General features: G+C 47.3%; 1 protein-coding gene across 1 annotated transcript in view; it reads right to left on the minus strand.

Moving 5' to 3' along the window:
* Positions 1–25,277, minus strand: part of GDPD2 (glycerophosphodiester phosphodiesterase domain containing 2) — a 496,108-nt gene that overhangs the window by 176,388 nt on the left and 294,443 nt on the right. Inside the window, exon 3 of the mRNA XM_069612447.1 lies at positions 8,400–8,503. Within this exon, the coding sequence (XP_069468548.1) occupies positions 8,400–8,503 (104 nt within the window). The remainder of the gene's footprint in view (positions 1–8,399; positions 8,504–25,277) is intronic.

The following is a 25,277-nucleotide window of genomic DNA, read 5'->3' on the forward strand; positions in this document are numbered from 1 at the left end:
CCTGGCTTGAAACAACCCATCTGGTTGGAAGTCCCAGACAGCGAGTTCACCGGTGGAACCATGGTGTGGTGTTGCCAAGATGAGAATCGTGAACACAGAGCTAGTGCCCTCGAAGCACCATCTTCAAACTTAATTGATCAAATGTCTGGTGGAGAGGCAGGACACAAGACCCCTGCCCTGGTTCAACAGTTCCTACGAAAGAAGCGTGCTTTGAAGGCTCCCTTGGCCATCCATAAAAATTGATTGATTAAATGGAGGCTAGAATGCAGCCCCTTTAATCTATGATCGAGGGTCTGTGATTAACTGCTGCGGAAGCAAAAACACTGAACTGAGCAAGGTGGAAAACCATCTCAACGCAAGAAAAACTAGTGGATACGATGGAAACCAGGGTGATTTAATACACCTCCATAACTGCGCCGTGGGATTCCGATGTTAATGGAAAGCAAAGCTGAATGATTGGAAAATGTGGGTCCGGCTGTCTATGTGCCTGCAATGCCAAAAGAAGCAAATCCTAAAGCACAGGTGCAAGGATCGCAAACAAAAAATGGCAGAGCTAGTGAGGGTAGAGATCCAATAGGTCTATAGAGCACCTTCAGGCCTCCCAACCAGGGATGGAAAGACTGGAAGAGGGTGCGCGGTTGAGGCAGTTTTTGAGAGCCATGGACGGATTCAGTGAAAAGGTAGATTGTTCTGGAAGGCTAAAGGATGTCACTCTTTGTGGACCCATGCCTGGAATTTCTTCAGAAGCGAAGAGTTGCAGGACCACAGTAAAATTCCCATGGAAAGAGGTCCAGGCCTAGAGTTGGCAACCGGCTGGAGCCGAATATTCATGGTTCGTTAAAGTTTTTTTTCTGGAACATGCAGTTGATGAGAAGTTGTTAATGGTCGATGCCCAAGTCAGGCTCTGTTCCCCATCATGTCTTGGAATGTGCTTGGGTAGGACTGGGGCATAGGTTGGTCATTATTACGATTTGGTCCAGGGTGTGCTTGGCGCCAGTTGGGGCCAACAAGGTTTTTCCGCTTCCAACCAAGGGATCTGAGACAAATAGTAGACGGTACTCATCTCAATTAGGAGTTTATTTACTAGGATGGGAAGTTTAGAAACCGCTAGACATGAATCACTGACCATTGTTCTTTCTTTCTTCAGCACCCTAGATAAGATTAGGAAAAGAAAGGCGTGAGAGGGGGCTGGAGGTGTGACCTCTTTCATAGCTTCCCTTCTGTGGAAGGAAAGGAGATCTCGGATCCTTTCCAGACACTACTGGGGTTCGGTCCATGCTTCAGCAAGTCTCCCCCTCTCTGATGGAGAAGGTTGGTGCCCGTGTTACCGTCCTTATTTAGCAGCCACAGGACACCCCCCAAGAATGCCTACCAAACATTTGCATCAGCCTTGTGTTGGATGCCACCCCGAGTTCAAATGCATTAACAAGGTCAGCATTCGACGCTGAGACACAGATCCTCCCAATGTCTGGAGGGCTTCTTGGGGACATCACCAAGACCATCCTGTCTTGCCTCTTCAGGGAGAGGGAGAGGAGCAAAGGTCTTGAAACTCAATCCAGCAAGCGGGACAGTGTAGACTTGCAGGAGGGCAGCCAGCCGGGGTTCAACGGGCAGTGAAAAACGCTGTCTAGGTGGCACCACCAGCACCACCTTAAGAAAATCCAGAATGTACCCATCATGGGACAGAGGTTGCCCATCATGGGACAGAAGTTGCCCATCATGGGACACAAGTTGCCCATCATGGGACAGAAGTTGCCCATCATGGGACAGAAGTTGCCCATCATGGGACAGAAGTTGCCCATCGTGGGACAGAAGTTGCCCATCGTGGGACAGAAGTTGCCCATCATGGTACAGAAGTTCCCATCATGGGACAGAGGTTGCCCATCATGGGACAGAAGTTGCCCATCATGGGACAGAAGTTGCCCATCATGGGACACAAGTTGCCCATCATGGGACAGAAGTTGCCCATCATGGGACAGAAGTTGCCCATCATGGGACAGAAGTTGCCCATCATGGGACAGAAGTTGCCCATCATGGGACAGAAGTTGCCCATCGTGGGACAGAAGTTGCCCATCGTGGGACAGAAGTTGCCCATCATGGTACAGAAGTTCCCATCATGGGACAGAGGTTGCCCATCATGGGACAGAAGTTGCCCATCATGGGACAGAAGTTGCCCATCATGGGACACAAGTTGCCCATCATGGGACAGAAGTTGCCCATCATGGGACAGAAGTTGCCCATCATGGGACAGAGGTTGCCCGCCATGTGAAGTATATACGCATACCTGCTGGGGGCACTTCATCCACAGTGCACGGAATATGTGCAATGACAATGTCGGTGCAAACTCCAATAAAAGTGTAAACCTTTTCTTATTTATTTACTTATTATGTGTTTTAGTTTCTACAAACGAAACGTTTCACACAGAAAAAAACATCAAACAGTATAAACACTAGATAGTGGTAGGTAAATCAACCACATAATTCATAAACCGCATTAACATCTCATCGGGTCACCAAGTATTGTGCGCCGGTGACCGAGTGGGGCCAGTCTCGGCACTCTGCTAGTCCAGTCTTACACATGGTCCGCATTGTATTTTTTGGGTGGGTAGGAAACGCACCTCTAACAAATAATAAGCACTGGCAAAGCCAACAGTATGGGCTTTTGTTTAGGAAGGATGTAGGCATTTGCTAGGCACTGATGTAAAGGCACAACCTGGCCATTAGATCACAACAGCTGGAAAGTGAATAATTACATGGGCCTATGATGTCAGTAACTGGCAAATGACCATTTAATACCTCAAGCCAAAACTGTTGCCTTTGTCATGGATTGTTTTTAACAAGACTTCAGTGCATGGCAGAGATATATATCCAGTGGCTCAAAGCACAATTTGTATTGCACCAGTAGCCATTAACGGTGTTGCATGTCTGTGGTTAGGAAGAAACCTGTGCAGTTCCCTTAGGGACCACTGCAAAAGGCTTAGGACTACATGTGTTGGCAGTAAACCCAATTGGTAGCAGTCTGTACCACCCAGATTTACCTGGTAGCTGTGGCTGAGCAGCCAGACTTCTCTCAAGAAGAGTTAGACAGTATATAGAGTATACAAAATAGGTACAGAGATACAGTGGCACAAACTAACACTGACCAGAGCTTTGGTATAAAAGTATATAATTATTTATTTAAAAACACACTTGTAAAATACACTAACACTAATATGGCAAGCAAGTTCAAACACAGTCATTATCAATATATATACATCCCTGATTACTTATTGAACACGTCTTAGTTAAAACATCACTTATTTGCAGACAGAGGTGAGCGCTTAACCTAAGATGGCACTCCAATAAGTTAGTTAAAAAGGGAGGGAAAAGGCAGAATTAGGAAAGCACACAATACCAACACTTTTAAAAGAACCACAGCAAATCAGGAAAGGCAGTGTCTACTGTAGAGCAAGAAAGTTCACAGGCCAGGCCCACTCTTGGAGAGAGCAAGGCGGAATGTGTCCAAGATCACACAGTTGAATTATACATAAAAAGTCTTTGGAGATAGTTCAAAAAGAGTTGGATCAGTTCAGAGAAAGTTAGTCAACAGGTCCCAGGTCACCCCAGGATAGAGAGTCAAGGATTTACGGGACACCTTGAACAGTCTGTTGCAAGGGAGACAGGCGGGACACAGTACCTGGAATGGTGAGAAAGCTCCAGCGGGGGCAGTTGTTCCTGGCAGCGGGTGCAAGTCAGTGCTTCATCCAGGGGAAGAGAAGATCTCGACGTGGAGGAAAGCTGGAGGTCGTTGCACTGCCAGGGAAGAAACCAGCCGCGGAGTTTCCCGGTTAAAAGGTACTACCCTTTTATTCGCGGTAGTGGTGAAGCGTTGCTATCCAGCCGCCGGGGTGCTTGGCACGGGCGATTCGACCATGAGACAATCCAGGCAGGCGAAAAGAGGGTGAACTGGTTATTCCCACCAGTTCAAAGGAAGAAGACTCTCTGGGATGAAGATCTTCTCTGTCGTTGGGAAGTGTTGAGGCGGTTCAGCAGGGCTCCACCGGTGGTGTCGTCGTTGCAGGTCGGCTCAGCTTCTCTCTCTTCGGATTCTTTGGTCCTGTGGCGACTTCTCAAGTTCCAGTCCCCAAAGCCCTGCTTTTATGCAGAAAACCCCCATTCATCACTCCTAGCTGTCACTCAAACATGCTAAGTGGTGAGCCGGGCAGCTCACCACTGGGCCAATCACACAAGAGTGTGACTTCAGTTGCCGAGGCAACTCAGTCCAGGGTGCCTAAACCCCCCTACCACACATCCTGTAGACCCAGACAGAGTGGCACCACTTTTGGTGGCTTCTGTGCAGAAGCCCGCCAAAAGTGGAACAAAGGGCTCGACTTGGGTTGGAGTTGCAGAGCGAACGCAAACGCCATTTTAAAACCGAGTCCTGGCAAAAAGACCCAACCGGGGAATAAATATTAAATAAATAATCCAGCGGTATCTTTAACATTGCACCAAAAAAGTAGTGCGTTTATAATGAATGGGAAAATCCCATCGGAAATATTCCGGTGGAATATTTTGTGTGGTAACCACTGCCACCAGCCAGAAACTCGACGAGGGGGGACTGCACAGTGCCCCCTTGAAAAACAGACCCAGGGGCAATCTAATCACCCCTACCAGTACTTCCACAATATGATGGTTTGTACTGGTTCTGTTCACAATTTAAGACTAGTAAAGTCAATGGAGACTTTACATGCCCTGGGAGACAGTAATCAGTCCCAGGGCATGGCGTCTATGTTTGGGGGTCACTATGACACCCCTGTGTTACTGCACTGAGGGTGCTGTGTAACACACTTACCAAAAACGTATGAAACCCTATGGAGTAAAAGACCCCAAAGCCCATAAAACACATTACAAAATCAAAGGATATCTCAAATCATGTCTAAGAGTGGGAGAAAAATAGTCTCACTCTTGGCAGGAGAAAAAAATAAACCCCACAAATGCAGCAAAGCTGCTGGGGGACTCACTAGGTTTGGGAAATTAGCCTTTACAGAGAATTCTCCCTTACATCTGCTTCGATTCCTTCAATTTCATCGCACATGTTTAGACTGACAATTCCAGTTCGAATGCGCACATGCGTTCTTATAGGTGTGTTACTTTAATTTAATTCTCTAAATTTATCTTTCGCTCATGATTGACTTAAATTCTAATCATTGCAACGCGGCTAATCTAGCAATTTTCCGCTTTCACCGGAGCCGCAATCGCAGTTCTGTTGGATACTTATCTGTTATATATAAAGGTAAGAATATATGCGAGAAACTTTTTGCAATTTGCCGTAATTTGGATAAGTAATATAATATGTCAAATCCTTGTAAACTGTTTATGAGGGGCTTTGCTAATATTTATGTCGTCTTAAAGAAACAAAAACCTTTCCTTCTTTTTCCCATATATCAGAACTAGTGTCAAGCCTCCTCAGGTAAAACTACTTTTTTAACCTTTAGCGAGCACATGGACATAAGTATGGCGAGTTTTGAACTCGCGGGACCGTTCCCATCACGGACCTTACTGTATATATACTTTATTCTCTCCTTTCCCATATATGGCACTGATTCGACGTTTCGATGAACACCAATGAACAATTGGCTATATATCCTTTTTACGTTTATGTTATCACTGCTATGATATGTTACCATATTTTGGAATGCAAACTACATTGGCAAATCTTGTTGGGAATTGTTGTGATGTTTACTTAACATGCCACTCCTATGTTCCTATATTTGCTCTATGGTTTTTTGGACCTGGCTGATGTCCAATTTTTTGTTAATCCCAATATATGATTGTCAAAAATGTACAAAATGTGTTTACATTCTTGCAGCCTTGGAAGAAGAGCTTGTGCTCGAAACACGTGTTGGCTGTCTTTGAATTGCATTAAATGATACTTAATTGAACACTTTAATTTCTGGCTGTGTGCGCAATCTCTGGGAGCAAACCAACCCTCATTATATTCCATTTATGTGCACACGTTAGGCAGGGTGTTCACACTCCGCTCCCAATTGCTGCCCGTCAACCATCTTATTCTCTTGTCAGTGCGCCAAAACCTCAATTGTCCTTTTCTGCCACACTCTCTTAAGCTGTCAACTCTCAGTGCAGACTGCTTGGAAAACCCAAGCAGGCCAAAGTTACTGTCTGATAGAGCGAGCTCTAAGTGATCCCAGGGTGACATGTTTAGGGCGGAGCGAGGCAGGTAGGAGGGGGGAATGGCAATAGGAATTAGCATGGACATGGGCCGTCAATGGGCAGGCAGGTAAATAACCAAACAACGCCCACAAGCTGTGTGTCCCGCCTCACATGTCATCTCCCTCCTACCTGTACTCCAATTCAATAGTTTTGGCTTATAGGTGGAACTTAAGTGACAGCTAATAGACCAAACAAAAAATGGTAGGTGCGATGACGTGCCATTGTTTCCTATGCAGTACATAATGGTAAAGAGTGGCCATCTTGAATAAAATGGACGGCGAAGCCACATTAGAGTGAATGGGAAGCATTGAAGAAGCCTCGAAGCTGCGGGGAGCGTCGCTGTGCTGAATTAGCTGAAATACAGATCCGTGCAGGCCAGACAGTGGCTGAGCGGCCTCTCTCCAAAGTTACTGTAGAAAATAAACGTTTGGATAGCTCCAAAGGACAGAAGAGAACAATTCCCAAGAACAAGACCTATTTCTCTTAGATTGTAAATAGCAGACAACCTTTGGATGCCAAGTGCCAGCTAATTAAAAGCTTAATATTGCATGAAGAATAACTCGACCAAGTCTCCAGTGCCCAAAGAGGGTAACAACACCTGTATTAATACGAGGTAAAATCCCAATAACATCCAAGCAGAATAATGCAAAACGTGGCCTCCTCACGCGTGACTTATAATTGGAGAACAGCGTCCATTCAGTAACTCCAGACACTGATAGGTACTTGCTCGACTCTGCACAGATTCCCAGGGTAAGAGGTGCCAGACAAGGCCAAGTCCAAATCTAAAGACCCTGGCCTGTGCACTAGGAAATCAGGGATGGTTTCTTATTTAGTTGCAAGACGCAGTTCCTTGATGTCACACCCCTACCACTCTTTTTGCTCATGTGCTGATGACCTGCCAAGATTTCAAAATTGGCAATCTAGATGCCAACCAATCTGAACACTCAAATGATGCCGCCTGGTAACTGGTGCCTTAGCCAATTACCTGTTGCTAAGATGATGTCTTTTGTACCTTTGTCAATTCAGGGGTGGTCCAAGGTTGGGCCATAAGATAGTTATGTCCAACGAAGAGACTAACACATATAGAAGCTATATGAAGACGATTGCCCAAACCAATCCTTCAACCCCAGAGGTTTTTATAACAAAAATGTGATGTCAATTGTGACGCATTTTGTGGTTAAACCCTGATGTTGCGCATTGGAGAGCTCTGGAGACTTGTGTGCTTAGTGCTGTACCTGCTGTATATGGGTTATTAATAAAGTAGATGTTGACTATTTCCGTCATTGGGTGCAGGATTTCCCGGCCTGTCTGTTCCGCTAGCACTGGGACTTTCACAAGAGGTTCAGCAGAAGGTACAGCCAGTTTCATGTTTCTTTAGATCAAGCAAGTCCCTTTTGTGAACAGAGAACATGAAACGTGGCTGAGGTGCTCCAAGGCCGTGTCTACCCCACCAGAACAACTACAGCAAAGCAGCACGTGACTCTACATACTTCCTGTTGTGTTGTCGTGCAGTGGCCCCCGGCAGACATGCAGGGCCTCCCTGCCCCACCAGCACGGCAACATGCAGGGGAGGGCCAGTGCCATGTGGCCAGTCCACCTGAACATCAGCAACCGAGCCTCATAAATCTGGCCTAGAATTGTTATCATTCATAGTGTCTGGGCCTTATTGACCCATATCTCAAGGTATCTTTAAAGCTTCATAGTTTTCTTTGGCTGCCTTTCTGAATCTCTTTTCAGAGTTTCCGTGGACTGCAGCCACAGATTACTTGCTTATTTCCATATATTTCTCCATCGCTTACACTTTTTGCTTGGCCAGTATATGGTAAAAGACGAAATAGCGTGCCCATATCCCAATATGGTCTCTAGCTGCCTGCATCTCACTGTACATTGCTGCCCAGGAACACACAGTGTGTCCCTTTGGAAGCCAGGATTCAGAGGAACAATATAAACTTTCTGGCAGCATATTCAGAGTATTTACTTCAAGTTATCATACGGGGGAGAGGGGTGCGTGTATGTAAACTATGTCAAAGATGAACTCCACACTCCTATGCCTCAGACCAGCTTACATCTTATGAAAAGACCACAGTGGGAACCCCACACTCGCGATCATGCTTGCTCAAATGTGTGTTCACCAGTAGACAGATGCGCACAACTGAGGACCGGCATGAGGGGGTCAGTGCCCATACTCACTCATTGAAGGTGTGAACGTCGTTGAGGACGATCAGGCTGGTGTAGAGCCAGACGAGGGTGAAGACCACGATGCTGAGGAGGAGAAGGAACCAGAAGCCATCACACTGTAGGAGAGACATCAGCAGAGGGGTCAGAAGATCAGGGACACAATGACCACAATACATGCACGAGGCGATGGGTACAGTGGAGATCCATAAGTGACCAGCAACAGCATATGTCTGCCAAATGTAGGTTTTTGTTAATGATTCGTCTGAGCAATTAGTAGGCAATTCAGAAAAACAGCTATTCCCCAATCCTAAGGCAACAAAGCTGATACAACCACCCCAGATTCCTGTTAACTATCATCAAGGTGTCCCCCAGCTCCAATGAATCACAGCAACACTTGGCTAACTCTGCTACAGGATGCCGGAACTACAACTGGAGCCATTCTCGACCAGCAAACCACTGATAGTGGCATTTTCCCACTCGTCACTAAACCACACATAAAACACATATCAGTTCATGAAAACTATGCATCCACCACAAACTCACACCATCCAGCAAGCGCTGCAGTCGCTTATTCCACGGGATACTTCAACAACACAATCCGGTGTGATACCGTACATCTGCATCATTATACAGACAAGCAGGGTGTGGGCAGGGCCCTACCCACACTATACCACTCTCCCCTCAACTCCAAGGCGGGTAGGAGCCCAGCCTGCAACGTTTACAGGTCTTCAACATAGAACAAAGAAGAAACGCTGTGACCATATCCACGCACCATTGCGGTAAGGTGATTGTGCCGTGCATGTTGAAGCACTCCTCACCTTCGTTTGGCCCATCCACCCCATCCTTGACCTCCATTGCCTACAACTGTGCTTTGTCCTCACCCCGCCCCGACACAAGGAGCAACAACGAAATGGCGGCCAAGTCTGCTGTTTGACCGGGTGGCCTAGCAGCCGAGCCTGATCCTTATTGGCTCTACGCTCCCTCAACCAGAGCATAGCAGCGCCAGAAGGCGTCAGCCGGCCCTTCCTGTGAAGGCACCCGGTAAAGGAACAGGCCTGTCCGTGCATGGCTAGTAGCCATTGCCACCACCAGTGATCATCGTCCCCTACAACTACATAAGCCTGGACAATTCTTCCTGAGCTGCTGCCTACCATGCAACAAACGACAGTAAGATCAGACGCGCATTGCGCAGTAAGCTACAATATCTGACAATCACCGTACAGCTAATAGTGCGCCGCATGTCTCCTTGTAAGACACGCACTCTAGACCTACTACCAGTAAACTATATCGGCCCAGCCACTATTGTGTTTTGCTTAATTACCGTAGCCGGCTGGCACTTGTTGTACTGCCCGATTGCCGTAGCCTGATCGCACATACAGCTTCCCAGGCATCGTGCCATTATTGTGTTCTGCTCAACCACCGTAGCCTGCTAGCACTGAAACCTGATCAGGCACTCTGCTACCACTGTGTTTATGCTGGTCTGCCCAGGCGGATTAGCTTCTGAACCTACCCATGCCTTGTGGCTCTACTGTATCTTGCTTAACTGCCTTAGCCTTCCAGAACCTGTGTTCTACCTCATTGCCGTAGCCTGCTGTGAACCTGCACCTGCCCATGCATTATGCCTCTATTGTGGTTTGCTTAACTGCCATAGCCTGCTAGCACCTATGTTCTACCTGACTGCCGTAGCTTGCTAGCACCCGACCATGCCCACGCACTGTGCCACCACTGTGCTATGCCGGTCTGCCCAACCTGCCAGTGCTTTAACTTACCTGCAGGTGATTGCCAGCTCCCGTAACGTAGCCCAGTTAGACCAGTCCAGCCACTGCACAGCGCTCACTGACGCTGTACACCAATCCGCCACACCTATCCAGACTACGCAACCTACCAACATCTTATCACCTGGCACACAAAGGATTCCGCCGGCATCCTTCCTCTCTGCACTCATTGTGAGCCCTACCCTGCCCCCACCAAGGTCACCTCAGCTCAGATCTTAGTCACGTCCCTACTCCAGCCAACACAAGGAGTTTAGGTTCCTGCGATCCCTCTACCCCTATACCTAAGGAACCAAAGACTAGGATCCCGATCTTTCAGGACTTCATCCACTACGTACAAGTACCCAGGAAAAACACCCCACGCACCTTCTCTTAAAACTACTTTGACGCCAAGAACTCAAGAACTAAGCACTGTGCACTCCACTATCACATCCAAAACTAAATCTAACAACAACACTACCACTCAAATCCAACTTGCACTCAGCAATGCAAGGTCCATGCATGCCCATTCTACAGAAATCCCTGACCTGATCTCCAACTTGGAGCTTGTTGCACTAGCCATTACTGAAACCTGGCTACATGAAGCCTCCGGTGGTCCTGCCATATGCCAATCCTTACTACCAGGATACACAATCCTCTGCCAGGATAGATCTACACACAAAGGTGGCGGGTCGCCCTTATTGTCAAAGAAACTCTCAAGGCTAGACAACTCAAGTCTGCCACCTCAGATAACTTTGACGCTCTCTCTGTAAAAACCTCCTTCTCTCCTAATGACACCATGACGCTACACCTAGTATACCGTCCACCAGGCCCTCTTCTAGACATCAAAGCCAATATTCTACACCTCATAGGGAGTAATCTCAAAACCAACACCAGAGCCATTCTCCTGGGAGATTCCAACCTTGGTGTAAAGGATGCAAAGGGCAAACAAGGTAAAACCTTTGCTAAGTCTCTCTTTGAACTGGGATTCATTCAAAACGTGGACAACCCAACCCGCATCAAAGGTCGCATACTGGACTGGCTATTCGATCACAACTCTGGCATTGACATCAGCTCCAACACCCCACCCACGCCCATGGACTGACCATCACCTCCTACACTCCACATACCTCCAGAGTAGAAACTCGACAAAACCCTCCTATGCCTGCCACCATGGCCAGATCTAAAAAAAAGCTCACAAAGGACAGAATTCTCCCCCTCCTTGAAGCATCAGCATCATCACTCTGTAACCACCCCACAGAACTGGTCGAGCTCTACAACGCCACACTCAAAGAATCTGTAAATGCCATTGCCCCACTTGAGAAAAAAAGAGCAAAAAGTATCAAACACACCAACTCCTGGTATAACCAAGACCTACTTGATTTGAAAGCACTCAAGAGGCAAGCCCTGAAAAAATGGCAATCTAGCCCCTCTGCCTCAACATGTGACTCCTACCTCAAAATAGCCAAAGAATACAAAAATCACCATTGCTGCTGCAAAAGCTGCCGCCTACAACATCAGAATTGACGAAGCAAAATCCCAATCCAAGGAATTGTTTACCTTCAATGGACTGATCATTCCCCCTCATCGACACAAAGGATGAGAAATGGTGTAACGACATCCAACACGCAATGCTAGACAGAATTAACCTATTCCAGGAAAACATCAAAGCTAATTTCAACAACTTGCCTAAGGCTGCGCCTCCAATACTCACTGGCCCTAAGCCAGATCCACCGACCCCTCCTGACATAAAACACCCGATACCTTTTGCGTTCAGAGAAGTAACCATCCCTGTGGTCTTACTAATCATGAAACACAAACACACTCTGTGCAAAGGTGACATTTGCCCAGCAAGCATAATCAAACGCTGTGCGGTAACATTAGCTCCCTTCAAGACAGCCTTTATTAATGCTTCCTTTACCTCTGGCACGGTACCATCCTCCCCCAAGGGAGCATGGGTCCGGCCACCGTTAAAGCCCACACTGGACCCCGATTCCTCTAACAATTACAGACCGATTACCACTGTTCCATTCTTGCTGAAAATTCTTGACAACACTGCCTACTTACAGATCCAGTCCTACCTGGAAAGGCACAACATCCTGGGCAAGAGGCAATCAGGTTTTCGCCCTCGGCACGGCACAGAGTCAGCCCTGCTAGACCTACAAAATCAGCTACTACAAAACAGGGACAAAGGCAAGTCTGCACTTCATTTGCTCCTCGACCTGTAGGCAGCGTTCGACCTGGTTGACCACAAGATCCTAGGAAAACACCTTATAGACTCTGCAAGGGTCTTCTCAGACCAGGCATCAGCCGCTCCATCCCCGATTGTTTGTGGGGTGCCACAAGGCTCGTGCACCTCCTCTACCCTCTATAACCTCTTCACCTTACCTTTATTCAATGACCTAGAAGAATTCGGCATAACCTTCACCAATTATGCTGATGATACACACATTCTCCTCCCACTATCTGGTGACTATGAGCATGACCCTAAAACCCTGATGATATAGAATTTTGACAGGAAAAGATTGGCTTGGAGCTTGTGTTAGGGAGAATTCTCTGTTTAGGCTGAATTTCCCTACCTAGTGAGTCCCCCAGCAGCTTTGCTGGATTTCTGGGGTTTAATTTTTTTTCTCCTGCCAAGAGTGAGACTCTTTTACCCTCACTCTTGGACATGTTGAAGTGTGTTTTCTTGGTTAAACCTTGTGTTGAATGGGCTATGGGGTCTCTTACTCCATAGGGCCTCATGTATTTTTGTGATGTGGGTCACACAGCACCCTCTGTGCCGTGACCCAGGGGTGTCCTAGGGACTCCCCAACATAGACTCCATACCCTGGGACTGACTACTGTCTCCCAGGGCATGTAAAGTCACCAAAGACTTTGCTAGTCTTGAATCCTGAACAGAACCAGTACAAACCATCATATTGTGGACGTACTGGCTGGGGCAATTCGATTGCCCCAGGGTCTGTTAGTCGAGGGGGCACGTCTCCGTCCCCCCTGATCGAGTTTTGGCTGGTGGCAGTGGAAACTACTTTTTATATTCAACCGCGAATATTTCCCTATGGGATTTCCCATTGTTTTAGGCTAACACATTTAATTAATTATTTACGGTAGCCTTAAACATACCGCCGGTTTATATATTTATTTTTATAACTCCGGTTGGGACTTTTTGCCAAAACTTGATTCTAAAATGGCGTTGGTGTTCGCCTCTGTAACTCTGACCCAAAGTGGAGCCCTTTGTTCCACTTTTGGCGGGCTTCTCCACAGAAGCCCTCCAAAGTGGTGCCACTCTGTCTGGGGTACTTAGGAGGGGTGGAGGGGGATTTAGGCACCCTGGACTGAGTTACCTTGGTAACTCAAGTCGCACTCCGTCCTGATTGGCCCAAGTGGTGAGCCGCCCGGCTCACCACTTAGCATGTTTGAGTGACAGCTAGGCTGGGTGAATGGGGGTTTGCTGCATAAAAGCAGGGCTTTGGGGACTGGGACTTCAGAAGTCGCCACAGGACCAAGAATCCGACGAGGGAAGAGCTGAGCCGACCTGCTTCGACGACACCACCCGGTGGAGCCCTGCTGAACCGTCTCACCACTTTTTCCCGACGACCGAGGAGAACTCTTAACGGAGTGGCTCCTTCCCTTGACTGGTGGGGACAACCAGTTTTCGCCTTCTTTCCGTTCTTTGAGGTATCTCGTGGCCGCCTTGCCTGTGCCAAGCACCCCGGCAACCGGAATACCACACTTTACCCCCATACCGCGAAAGTCGGTACCAACCCTTTAACCGGAGGACTCCGCGGCTGGTTTCTTCCCGGGCAGTGCAACGACCCTCTTCTTCTGCTCTTCAGCGAGAACTTCTTCTCCCCTGACCGACGTCGAGCCCTGCTGCCACTGCCTGGAACAACTGCCACCGCTGGAGGATCCTTTCCGCTTAAGGTACTGTGTTCTGCCTGGCTTCCCTTGCTACCGACTGTACGGGGTAGATTTAGTCCCCGGCTTTCGAACCTGGGAGTGCCTGGGACACTTTGGCTAAACTTTCTGAGCCACTCTAACCTCTTTTTGACTCTTTGCAAGACTTTGAATCTCTAACTAACAGTGTGATCTTGGGCACATTTTCGCTCCGGCTACTCTAAGAGTGGGCCCTGCCTAGTGACTTTTGCTCACCTGTGACTTTATTCTTCTTTAAGCCTATTGCAAGTGCTCTGGACCTTAGAGTGGTGTGTCTAACCCATTTCTGCTTTTTCTCTCCCTTTCTTGGAAACTACTAGAGTGTCATCTAACGTTAAGCACTCACCTCTGTTTTAATTAAGTGGTGTTTACTTAGAGTTGTCTAGATAGGAGAAAGGATTGAATCTACTTTCATTATAACTGTGTTGAAGTGCTTTTACTATATTTTTGCTAGAGTGTTTTTAACTTATGTGTATTTTAAATAAATAACTATATACTTTTGAAACCAAGCTCTGGTCAGTGTTTGCTTGTGCTATTGTGTTTTGGTACATATTGTGTATACTTTACATACTGCCTAACTCTTCTTGAGAGAAGTCTGACTGCTCAGCCACAGCTACCAGGTAAATCTGGGTGGTACAGACTGCTACCAAAGGGGTTTACTGCTCTACCTGTAGTCTTAAATCTTTTGCAGTGTTCCCCAAGGGAACTGCACAGGTTTCTGCCTAACACTGGTGTACAGCGGTGGGATTTGTATTGAGTATACATTTTATTGTGCTTTAGATACCTTAGTGCAACTAACCACAAAGCTTAGCACTGAAAAAGTAAAACCTCTAACATGTCAGTTATAGAAAGCTATAGTCAAGAGTCCCTTGCAGCCAAAACTGCTGATTGTTTAAGAGTGCTCTGTAAACATAAGGATCTCCTGACTAAGGGCAAGAAAATGGAGCTGATTGAAAGATTGTTAGCTAACCAAAGTCTGGGTGATGGTTCAGAGGAACCTACCACTCCAGCAACTGTAGATGACAGTGTTGAAGTTAACATGGAACAAAATGTTGATGTTTCTGAGGAAGAGTCAGAAGAGGAGGGTGAGGCTGTTGTAACTGTCCCCCCTAGGCCTCTGCCTGCTCTACCTGCTGTGCCTACTGGACCTTTACCAGGTCCCACATTTAGTCCTCAGTACTTTGAACTAGAGAAAATGAAGCTAGAATTGGAGTATAAGAAACTGAATGCTCAAACTGACAAAGAACTAAGGCTAAGGGAAATGGAGCTCAAGTATGACTTAGAAATGAAGAAATTATCTGTTGAGAATGTTTCTCTCTCTGGCTCCTCTAGAAGTTCCAGTCCTAAAAGACCCCGGATGCCTAAAGAATTGGTTGGTATGTATGAGCCTAAGTTGGATGTGTTGGATTGGTTGTCTCTGTTTGAATATAATCATGGGCTCCAGAACATCACAGGAAATGACTTACTCACCTGGTTGTTCTCTAGGCTTCCCCCTGTTGCAACTGATGTGGTAATGGAGATGGGGGAGGAGGATAGGAAGGACTATGAATGTGTGAAACTAGCTTTGATAGCTAGGTTTGGGAAGACCCCTTCCCAGTATCTTAAGAGGTTTAGGAACCTCAAAAAGCATGATGGTACCCCTTGGGCTACCTGGGTGAGTGAATGTTTGAAAAACTTAGAGGGATGGATTAAGGGTTACAAGGTGAACACTTATGAAGGTATGAAGAATTTGTTTATGTTGGAGACTATTTATGATGCCTGCTCTCCTGAGCTCAGACAACACTTGGCTGATTCCAAGGAATTAGATTCCCGGAAACTGGCTAGGGCTGCTGACTTGTGGGTTGCCAACAGGGCCACTCACAAGGATTCTGGGGTAACTCAGAAGAAGGATGGGGAGAAACAGCCAAAAACAGACTCCAAAGCGAATTCTAATAATTCCTATCCCAAAGAGGGCCCCAAACCACAAAATAACCAGGGTAAGCCACATGGGAAACCTATTCAGGCTACTGTACCTTCTGGCCACAAGCCAGAAGGAGGTCAGAACAAGCCACCCTTCCAGAGAGCATTTGGACAATGCTATGTCTGTCAGGGTACTGACCATATCAAAGGAGATCCCAAGTGCAAGGGTAAACCTGCAGGGATCAGCACAGTCTCCTTAGCCTTCACTCCTGAGGATGAAGTACAGATGGCTAGTGCCCACTTTGAACTCTTTGCTGAAGAACCCTTGGGTCTTCAAGCAACTGTAAACTTAGAGCCTATGGGTCTGGTTAGTCCCCAGAATAGGGTTGTGTATAACTCCCTACCTGTTAACTCTAAGGTGTATTATGTGGACAGTGTTCTTGTCAATGGCCAGGATACTCCTGCCAGGAGAGACACTGGGGCCAGCAGAACAGTAGTGGATGAAAGCTTCTTTCAACCTGAGGATGTGGCCAAAGCACCCAAAGGTCCCACTAAAATGTCTGGAGGCCCTGCCCAAATGGTTCCTATTCTACCAGCCCTCATTCAGTGTAACAACATGACAGTGAGGATCCCTGTCAGTGTTCAGACTGAGGTACCTGGGAAGGTCCTGTTGGGGAATGACCTAAGAACTCTAGGAGTAGTGTCACATACCCCCAGGCCTCCCAGTATGGAGAAGCAGAACTTAACCAAATTGGCTAGACAGGCTACCTTGAAGGACCCTTCTAAGCCTGTGGGACCCTCTACTGAGAACCCCACTACAAGCCCTGGTGTTAGTAAGTTGACCTCTAACCCAGGCACCTTTCAGGATAGTATGCTAAGAACATGGGAGCCCCAACCAAGCTCCATCATTGTTCCCCTAGTCTCAGAGTCTCTGACTCCCCCTGCTTCTGAGGAAGAGGTGGATAGACCAACTAGGCCCCTATCTGGACCCGAGAGAACTGGTAATTCTCAGTGCTGGTGGAAAACCAGAAAAGAAAAGTCTAAGGCCAAAAACCTTCAGACTGTTGGACCTTCTACTGAAGACCCCAACTCAAATCCTAATATTAGGGGGGGAACTCCTAAAATAGGTAAGGGTAGATCTAAGAGGAAGGGGAAGCAGGTACATTGCCTAACCCCAACCCCTCCAACCAAGAGGCCTAAGACCCAACCTGCTCCCACAAGAGAGGTGGTGAGGAACCTTGGAGGCCCCTCTAGATCTAAGGGAATCCTTTATAAGGACCCCTTGAAAAAGCCTAACATAGGTTCAGAAGTTGTACCAACTTCTGAGGGACTGGTCAACCAGATCCCCTATAACAAAAAGACTGATGTTCCTCAAAGGGTCTGTAGGTCCGTTAGCTTACAAAAGAAAACCTTTGAGTTCACCATTGAGCACAGGTCAGGGTGTCACCATCAAAATGCTGATGGACTCTCTAGGATGGATATCATCGACTAGAGGTATGAGGTTCATCCAGGAGTGGATTAAATCCTCCTGTCCCTTAGTCTGGGGGGGGCGAGTGTTAGGGAGAATTCTCTGTTTAGGCTGAATTTCCCTACCTAGTGAGTCCCCCAGCAGCTTTGCTGGATTTCTGGGGTTTAATTTTTTTTCTCCTGCCAAGAGTGAGACTCTTTTACCCTCACTCTTGGACATGTTGAAGTGTGTTTTCTTGGTTAAACCTTGTGTTGAATGGGCTATGGGGTCTCTTACTCCATAGGGCCTCATGTATTTTTGTGATGTGGGTCACACAGCACCCTCTGTGCCGTGACCCAGGGGTGTCCTAGGGACTCCCCAACATAGACTCCATACCCTGGGACTGACTACTGTCTCCCAGGGCATGTAAAGTCACCAAAGACTTTGCTAGTCTTGAATCCTGAACAGAACCAGTACAAACCATCATATTGTGGACGTACTGGCTGGGGCAATTCGATTGCCCCAGGGTCTGTTAGTCGAGGGGGCACGTCTCCGTCCCCCCTGATCGAGTTTTGGCTGGTGGCAGTGGAAACTACTTTTTATATTCAACCGCGAATATTTCCCTATGGGATTTCCCATTGTTTTAGGCTAACACATTTAATTAATTATTTACGGTAGCCTTAAACATACCGCCGGTTTATATATTTATTTTTATAACTCCGGTTGGGACTTTTTGCCAAAACTTGATTCTAAAATGGCGTTGGTGTTCGCCTCTGTAACTCTGACCCAAAGTGGAGCCCTTTGTTCCACTTTTGGCGGGCTTCTCCACAGAAGCCCTCCAAAGTGGTGCCACTCTGTCTGGGGTACTTAGGAGGGGTGGAGGGGGATTTAGGCACCCTGGACTGAGTTACCTTGGTAACTCAAGTCGCACTCCGTCCTGATTGGCCCAAGTGGTGAGCCGCCCGGCTCACCACTTAGCATGTTTGAGTGACAGCTAGGCTGGGTGAATGGGGGTTTGCTGCATAAAAGCAGGGCTTTGGGGACTGGGACTTCAGAAGTCGCCACAGGACCAAGAATCCGACGAGGGAAGAGCTGAGCCGACCTGCTTCGACGACACCACCCGGTGGAGCCCTGCTGAACCGTCTCACCACTTTTTCCCGACGACCGAGGAGAACTCTTAACGGAGTGGCTCCTTCCCTTGACTGGTGGGGACAACCAGTTTTCGCCTTCTTTCCGTTCTTTGAGGTATCTCGTGGCCGCCTTGCCTGTGCCAAGCACCCCGGCAACCGGAATACCACACTTTACCCCCATACCGCGAAAGTCGGTACCAACCCTTTAACCGGAGGACTCCGCGGCTGGTTTCTTCCCGGGCAGTGCAACGACCCTCTTCTTCTGCTCTTCAGCGAGAACTTCTTCTCCCCTGACCGACGTCGAGCCCTGCTGCCACTGCCTGGAACAACTGCCACCGCTGGAGGATCCTTTCCGCTTAAGGTACTGTGTTCTGCCTGGCTTCCCTTGCTACCGACTGTACGGGGTAGATTTAGTCCCCGGCTTTCGAACCTGGGAGTGCCTGGGACACTTTGGCTAAACTTTCTGAGCCACTCTAACCTCTTTTTGACTCTTTGCAAGACTTTGAATCTCTAACTAACAGTGTGATCTTGGGCACATTTTCGCTCCGGCTACTCTAAGAGTGGGCCCTGCCTAGTGACTTTTGCTCACCTGTGACTTTATTCTTCTTTAAGCCTATTGCAAGTGCTCTGGACCTTAGAGTGGTGTGTCTAACCCATTTCTGCTTTTTCTCTCCCTTTCTTGGAAACTACTAGAGTGTCATCTAACGTTAAGCACTCACCTCTGTTTTAATTAAGTGGTGTTTACTTAGAGTTGTCTAGATAGGAGAAAGGATTGAATCTACTTTCATTATAACTGTGTTGAAGTGCTTTTACTATATTTTTGCTAGAGTGTTTTTAACTTATGTGTATTTTAAATAAATAACTATATACTTTTGAAACCAAGCTCTGGTCAGTGTTTGCTTGTGCTATTGTGTTTTGGTACATATTGTGTATACTTTACATACTGCCTAACTCTTCTTGAGAGAAGTCTGACTGCTCAGCCACAGCTACCAGGTAAATCTGGGTGGTACAGACTGCTACCAAAGGGGTTTACTGCTCTACCTGTAGTCTTAAATCTTTTGCAGTGTTCCCCAAGGGAACTGCACAGGTTTCTGCCTAACAGCTTGCTTATGTGGTGCTCGCTCATATTGTTGGAAGTATTAAACGTGCATGAAAATATTGTTGGTAACGGAATTTAAGAATGGAGGAGATTACACCACTCGCCCACTTATGTAAGCAGTTTCCTAAACATGCACCCAAGCTTAAAAAATACAGCACAGAATGGGTTAAGGGTACCGCCCACAAGATGTTTATGCCGTGGCCACAGAACAGGTCCGTATCTAAAGCCGTTTTACAGCATATGACGACTTATCTGCATGCCACATAAACAGGCAAAAAACTAGAGAAACGCCTCGCTGTTCTAGAACCGTGGAAAATGTTCGAACAGATGAAGGTGGAAGAACCACCTGCAGACTGGATATTAAACGTATGCATGCAGGGGGGTGAGGCGCCTACCGTGTCACTGGCCCCGCCTGAGCCAGAAATCGAGGGAAGTCTCTACCCACTAAGGGAGCTCAAGGCAGCCACGGGATATAGCAACCCGGGGTATGAATCACCTACATACAGTAGTGATGAAATCAAGGAGAAGGAGCAGGAGAATAATCTTACCTCTGCAGTCCCGAGGGACAAGGAGAGACGCGATGAGGAAAGGAAGGACCAGGCACAGAGTGGTGCACCTCTCGATAAAGAGAGAGAAGGAAAGAAGTGAAAAGGAAGTGAAGGCAGAACTGATGAGATAGCATTCGCAAAAGACGAATGGATGGGAGGACAGATATTGTTGAAACTCGATGTTAAAGGAGGTGATGATGTGAGACCGAGAGAGAAGTCTGATGAGACACAAAGAAGGGAGAAAGAAAAGGACAAGGAAATAAGGGACGAAAAGATAAAAAGGAAAGATAGCCTGAGGCGAGAACAGCTATATCGCGAAGAGCAAGAAAAACAGCTTGTTCGCAAACAGAAGGCAGTCTATAACCAGTACAGACATAATCATCAAAGTTTGGAAGAAGAGCAAAGAGTACGCGAAAAAAGGATAAAGAAACGAAAGGATGAGGAAGTTAGAAGGGTAAATGGACGTAGGAATGAAAGGAAAAGGGAAGAAGAAAGGACTAGAGAAGACGCGAGGAGGCGCAAGGAAGTCTATGATATAGAATGCAAGCATAGACACAGGGCACGAGATCTCGAATATTTGGAGCTGGAAGTTAAAAAACCCAATCCTGTTGTAGAATGGGAAGACATCGAAGAACTCTTCCCTGCATACGATTCAGTACCAGGCTCGAGTGGGACGAACATTGAAGATGACTTCGACACCAGAAGCATCGGGGAAACGATTGATAAAATATATGATAAAATGGGGCTAGAACAAATGTCCCCTGGGGGAAGGGAAGACTAGCGCTTGGAAAGCACTCAACTGTATGACACTGAGGATGTCACCCAAAGTAGTGGGAGCAGGGGACTGTCCCTGGACAGGCTAGAAATTAGTACGAACAACGATGATGCAAGAAGTTGCTTGAACTGGGAACAATCAGCGTCCGACTCCGGAGAGGAGACGGAGGACGAGACAAACGAAGATGGGAGACAGCGCGAAAAGCGTCTCCCAAGGGACAAAGGAGTACGATGGTCAGACGCCAGTGAGTCTGCATCTAGGGCATCAGACACTTCCGCGCAGCCTGGCCGACACGAAATAACACCCCATGGTCAGAGGGGGGTGTCAGCCCCTGCCTATGTAGACAGATTGAGGACATTGCCAGGTAGACGGCAATGCGGGAAAGCTGCTCCGGCGATAGACAGGAGCGCCATGGGGAAAGAGAAGGAAGACTGTGCATTTCTATTCCCGCTGCTAGAAAAGGGGGGCGCAAGACCACAATATATTCCATGGCCACATATGGACAGAGAGAACCTGAAAAGTAAGCTTCCAATGCCGACATTGGGAGCCGGGAAGTGGATACACAACTGACAGGAAAAAATGACAGGGGGTGTCACGTTAGCTATAGGGGACATTAAGGGCCTCCTGATCGCCATACTTGGTGAGAGAGCAGACGATGTGTGGAAGCGGGCAGGGTACCCTGGCGTAACCATAATTAACACGACCCATGACGCAGCACCATTTAATAACTGTAGAGCCGCAGTGTGGAAAGCGCTACGAGTTTTGTTCCCGGACACTTCGGATATGGGAGCTATAATGACTCGAACAATAAAGCAGTCAGAAGATCCGTTGCTTTATATCCAGAATGTTCAAGATGCGTGGGTGCTCGAAACGCATGAATCTTGGTCGAAATCCATCCCTGTATTCTACCATATATTTTGTCAAGAGTTGCCTGAACCGGTGCAGAAACAGCTCAAGAAATTGGTAGGAGTAGAAGCTAAACCATGGGCCGAAATACAGTTGACAATTGCACATTACTGTAGATTATTGCAAGAAAAGAATCGAAAAAAGGAGGCAACTCTTAAGGGTGAGGAAGCAAAGCTGGTGCAAAACAAATTCTCAAAGTATGCTCTTGAAGGAGCTATGCTGACGAGCCCAGCTGAATCGAACATACAGCAGGCGACTATCCCGTCTCAGAATAACCAGGGTAATGTGGGATTTTACCCGAGGGGCAGGGGATTCAGAGGAAGAGGATGGCAGAGTAATCAGGGAGGGTTTCAAAGTAATCAGGGAGGTTTCCAGAATAATCAAGGAGGCTTTCAAAATGTGCAAATGGGCAGTCCAGATATGCCAAATGGACAGATGGCCCGACCACCGCCAGTGTGTTGGCTGTGTGGAATGGCAGGACATGTGGCGCGCTCGTGCAGAAGCCAAGGCGCATGGTTAAATGGTCAAGGAATGGGAGCAGGCACGGTGAATCCGCCTGCTATCCCACAACAGGGCAGTGCACAGAATCAGACAGTGCAGCAGACAGTGCAGCAGCAAGCGCCGGGCTTGCAGCAAGGTGCACAGCAAGGGGTTCAACCCTCGAACATGTGGAACACTCCACAAGGGCAATCCCAACAGGCACCACCGCAAATGTCCCAGGGAACAAACCCCGGAGGGGGAGTCAACCCTGGAAATGGAGGAAATCCACAAGTATACAGTGGACCGAACTTATACATGAAATAGGACAGCTTGCTGGGAACCCTGATGTGTTCTATCCTATCAGTGACACTAGACCCTAACAGGGAACTGAGGGTAAATGTCGTCATAGGGTGTAGGGGGGGGGGGGGGAATATTCCTTCTTAGTTGACACGGGTGCAACATGCTCGTGAATACGAGAAGGCAAGTTTTCCTTGTCCGGCCAGGCCTTAGATACTCAGAGTTTTATAGTAGCTCACAGCAGAGTTCCCTTTGCGGACAATCTCCCGGTTTCTGTAGGAGATTGTGAGATGAATGTACCTCTACTATATTCACGTCAGACTCCAGTAAACATTTTGGGTCAAGACTTAATGACGAAGTTGAATATAACTATCTCGTTCACAGAGGAGAGCATAGTATGCTCCACTCCAGGTATGCATTATTCGAACGTGTGCAAAATGATCAGAGCATACTCCGGACGCATAGCCATGAGAGCTGTACCATTACAGCCAGAAGTCTTCGCATATGGCATGCGTGTGCTTTTGGCTGGATTGCCAGGCCTCGCAGATAGAACTATGAGAACCCCTGATGAGTTCCTATTCAGGCCAAGAATACCTATGCATAAAGAAGAGGGACAAGTATTTCCCTTAACGATACATCGTGCAGCAGTGCGAGGTAAAGTAGCATTGGTCGAAGGATACGATGATGAAGGCAGACAATGGTGCGCGATAATCGCCATTGAAGAAGGGTACCGAGTGACTGACGTCACTGATGACGATCTGTTCGAAGAACACCCCGACTTCGAAGAGACGAGATTGGAAGTAAGTCTCATATTCTGGGTCAAAATGATCAAACAAGAAGTGCCACAGAGAATGATGTTGGCGCTGGTCCGTCCAGCATACTTTGATGATGACATGGCCATGGTGCCTGTCTCAGTATGGACTACAGGACCCTATGACGTAGGCCTCCTGAAAGGGGTGGGAGAAGTGAAAATCAAATTGAAACCAGGAGCAATTTTACCAAGAGTGCGACAATATCCCATGTCCAGAGAAGCAGAGGAAGGGATCGCGAAGACAATTTCTTCCATGATGGATCAGGGCATCCTAGTGATGTCAGAATCCTCCTGTAATACAGTAATTTACCCCGTCAAGAAATCAAAGGGAGGGTCGTAGCATTTAATCCAAGATTTAAGAGCTTTAAACAATATTGTTGAGGCCGAGTTCCCCATAGTCCGTATCCATCTACAATCTTGTGTAACATACCGATCGAGGCGAAATATTTCACAGTGTTTGATTTGAAAAATGTTTTTTTCTCAATCCCGTTACACCTTGACTCACAAGATCTGACGTCATTTACATTAAGACAAATGCGTCTGAAGAGCACAAGATTGCCACAGGGGTATTGTGACTCCATGTCCATTTTCAACAGAGTCCTGCAAATGGACCTAAGCAATATTGCTGTAGACAGTGTTGTTTTGCAGTATGTAGATGACATTCTGATCTGCAGCACCACTGAAGAGCAATGCAAGCGTGATTCAGTCCAGCTACTGACCATATTGGCAGAGAAAGGATATAAGGTTGACAAAGAAAAGTTACAATTCTGTCAACAAGAGGTGCTATACATAGGCCAGCTAATCTCACATGAAGGGAAAAAGGTCACCCCAGAAAGGGCTGAAGCCATCATGAACCCGGCTAAGCCACTCACGATAAAGCAAATGCAGAGCTTCTTATGCCTGTGCAATTACGTTAAGAGCATGGGTCTTCGATTACAGCTCGTATACAAAGCCTTTGCTCCAGGCCCTAAAGAAGGCTGAGATGACAAAGGAAAAGATTGAATGGACTGAGGCAATGGAGAAAGGGTTTGCAGAACTCAAGAGGGTGATTTGTACGGCCCCAGTTCTCGTGATTCCTAATTATGCAGAGGAATTCTACCTGTTCTCTCACACTGATGGCAGCATTAGGACAGCAGTACTCGCTCAAAAAACCTCGTTGGGGTACAAGCCCCTGGCATATTACAGTGGGAGACTGGATCCAGTCATGAGAGGCCACTTCCCATGCGACCAAAGTTTACCTGCTGCTGCGTTCGCCATAGAGAAGGCGACAACCATTGTAATGGGCTGTTCCATGACGTTATACGTCGAGCACTCATTCGACATTCTGGAGAAGCCAAAAGGTACATTGACATCTCAGAGGGCTTCTGCCTATGAAGTAATTATATGTAATCCATCGATCAAAATAAAATCGATGTAAAACTGTAAACCCAGCTACGTTCATAGCTGAGCCAGTCACTGAAGGTGAGCCAATACATGACTGTGCAAATTACGAAGAATTCTATGATGAAATCCCCAGGGTGAAAGAAAATGCCCTAGTGGGAGGTGAGATTGTTTTCATTGACGGTTCGTCAAGAAATGACCAAGAAGATGGACAAAGATACACAGGCGTGGCCGTGGTGAAACACATAGCAAATGGAGAATTACGAGTGCTCATCAGTGCACGAATACCATCTCATTATTCAGCACAGGCTGCAGAACTGCTGGCGCTGATACTCGCCATTGAGAGTGACGCAGACCAGGAAGTAACAGTATACAGTGACTCTGCCTATATTACGTCCACCGTGCATGCAGGCCTAGCACGCTGGAAAAGG

Source organism: Ambystoma mexicanum, chromosome 5p (genome assembly GCF_040938575.1).
Source record: "Ambystoma mexicanum isolate Mex_15411 chromosome 5p, UKY_AmexF1_1, whole genome shotgun sequence".
Lineage (NCBI taxonomy): Eukaryota > Metazoa > Chordata > Amphibia > Caudata > Ambystomatidae > Ambystoma > Ambystoma mexicanum.